This window comes from Octopus bimaculoides, chromosome 20 (genome assembly GCF_001194135.2).
Source record: "Octopus bimaculoides isolate UCB-OBI-ISO-001 chromosome 20, ASM119413v2, whole genome shotgun sequence".
NCBI lineage: Eukaryota > Metazoa > Mollusca > Cephalopoda > Octopoda > Octopodidae > Octopus > Octopus bimaculoides.
The window spans coordinates 35,722,914-35,725,017 of NC_069000.1; the positions used below are offsets into that span (position 1 = coordinate 35,722,914).

General features: G+C 42.1%; 1 protein-coding gene across 1 annotated transcript in view; it reads right to left on the minus strand.

Moving 5' to 3' along the window:
* The window catches only part of LOC106877390 (lipid scramblase CLPTM1L), a 48,072-nt gene that overhangs the window by 18,889 nt on the left and 27,079 nt on the right, over positions 1 to 2,104 (minus strand). Inside the window, exon 10 of the mRNA XM_014926285.2 lies at positions 927 to 1,030. Coding sequence (XP_014781771.1) covers positions 927 to 1,030 — 104 coding nt within the window. The remainder of the gene's footprint in view (positions 1 to 926; positions 1,031 to 2,104) is intronic.

A 2,104-nucleotide genomic window follows, 5' to 3' on the forward strand; every position in this document is an offset into this window, starting at 1 on the left:
AAGGTAAAGCTGTGTAATTAAGAAGTCTGTTTCATAACCATGTGGCAGTTTAAGATCAGTCCCACTGTGTGACACCTTGAACAAATGCCCTGAAGCCAACTAATGCTTTGTCAATGAAACTGGTAGACAGAAACTATGGGGAAGCCTATCATCATCATCATCATCAACATCACCGCCACCACCACCGCCCCAGCCACCACCACCATTTAATGTCCCTTTTCTCTGCTGGTATGGGTTGGATAGTGCAACAGATAGTGCCAAGCTCCAATGTTTGCAGCTTTGGCATGGTTTCTATGGCCGGATGTCCCTCCTAATGCCAACCACTTTTCAGAATGTACTGGGGGCTTTTTATATGGCACTGGCAGTCGTGAGGTCACTAAGTAACTCACAAGATAAGACCACTCAACTAAGGGAGGGTAATATTGAGGGAAGTGACTTTATGCCAGATGTGTGTGTGTGTGTGTATAAAACAGGCTTTTTTCAGTTTCTGTCTACCTAATTCACCCACAAAGCTTTGATCAGCCCGAGACTGCCTAAGATGCCACACAATGGAGCACTGAACCCGGAAACTATGAGGTTGGGAAGTAAACTTCTTTATTTCATTAAATTTTCCACATGGGCAGTACAAAGAAGCAATGCAGGCTAGACAAACACATTAATGAGATGAGAAATGATATATATGAATGTAAAAAATGGGAGGGGTATTCGGCACCCGCTGACCGAACACCCCTCGAAATCAGTTTCTTTTTACCCAATATTATCAAAATAACAATATACAATAATTTACAATAATATATATCAATATACAAAGTAAACTTCTTACCACACAACCATGCCTGCAACTATACTTAAAACAAAAAAACATAAAGAAGTAAAAGCATGTAAACATTAGATATCATTTCATTTCACCAGAGCTGGAAACTTACCTCAATGAAAGCTCCAATCCCAGCCGGAATAAGTACAAGTAAACTTGATTCTTGGTCCAATAGAAACAGGAAGATGATCATTGTTGAGACACATCTCCACACAACTGCAATGGTGAAGAGAGAAATTTGAAATCCACAACAAATGTTCACATTAGACATCAAAACCATGACTCGCTGGAAGAGATGTCCACCTACGATTCCTCAAATTTGCTTATTTGAATTGTGGTTTATGTTTCAACAGGTTAAAACATTTGAGAATCACCAAGATATTATCTTTCTTTTAACTTTTACTGTGTTTCAGTCTTTGGACTGCGGCCATGATAAGGCACCACCTTGAAGGGTTTTAGACGAACAGACTGAACCCAGTACTTATTTTATATACATATATATATACATATACACATACACACACACATATCATCATCATCATTTAACGTCTGTTGTCCATGCTAGCATGGGTTGGATGGTTTGACCAGAGCTGGCAAACTGGGGAGCTGCACCAGACTCCAGTCTCGTTTGGCATGGTTTCAATGTTTGGATGCCCTTCCTAATGCCAACCACTTTACAGAGTGTGCTGGGTACTTTAACATGGTACCACATGGGCGCTTTTACATGGCACAGCACAAGTGCTTTTACGTTGTGCTGCACAGGTGTTTTTACATGGCACCACAGGGTCGCTTGTACATGACACTGCCCTAACTGCTTTGTAAGTGGCACCAGCCCAAGACTCACATCACACAGCAGGGTACTTTATCAAAGGCTTTCTCTATATCAATGAATGCCAAGTATAACGGTTTATTCTTAGTTGAATGTTTCTCTTGCAGTTGCCTGACTATGAAAGTAGCATCAGTAGTGCTCCTTCTCCAGATGAAGCCAAACTGTATGTATATAAATATATATCATCATCATCATCGTTTAACGTCCGCTTTCCATGCTAGCATGGGTTGGACGACTTGACTGAGGACTGGTGAAACCGGATGGCAACACCAGGCTCCAATCTAAATTTGGCAGAGTTTCTACAGCTGGATGCCCTTCCTAACGCCAACCACTCAGAGAGTGTAGTAAGTGCTTTTACATGTCACCTGCACGAAGGCCAGTCAGGCGATACTTGCAACGGCCACGCTCGAAATGGTGTCTTTTATGTGCCACCCGCACAAGCCAGTCCAGGGGCACTGGCA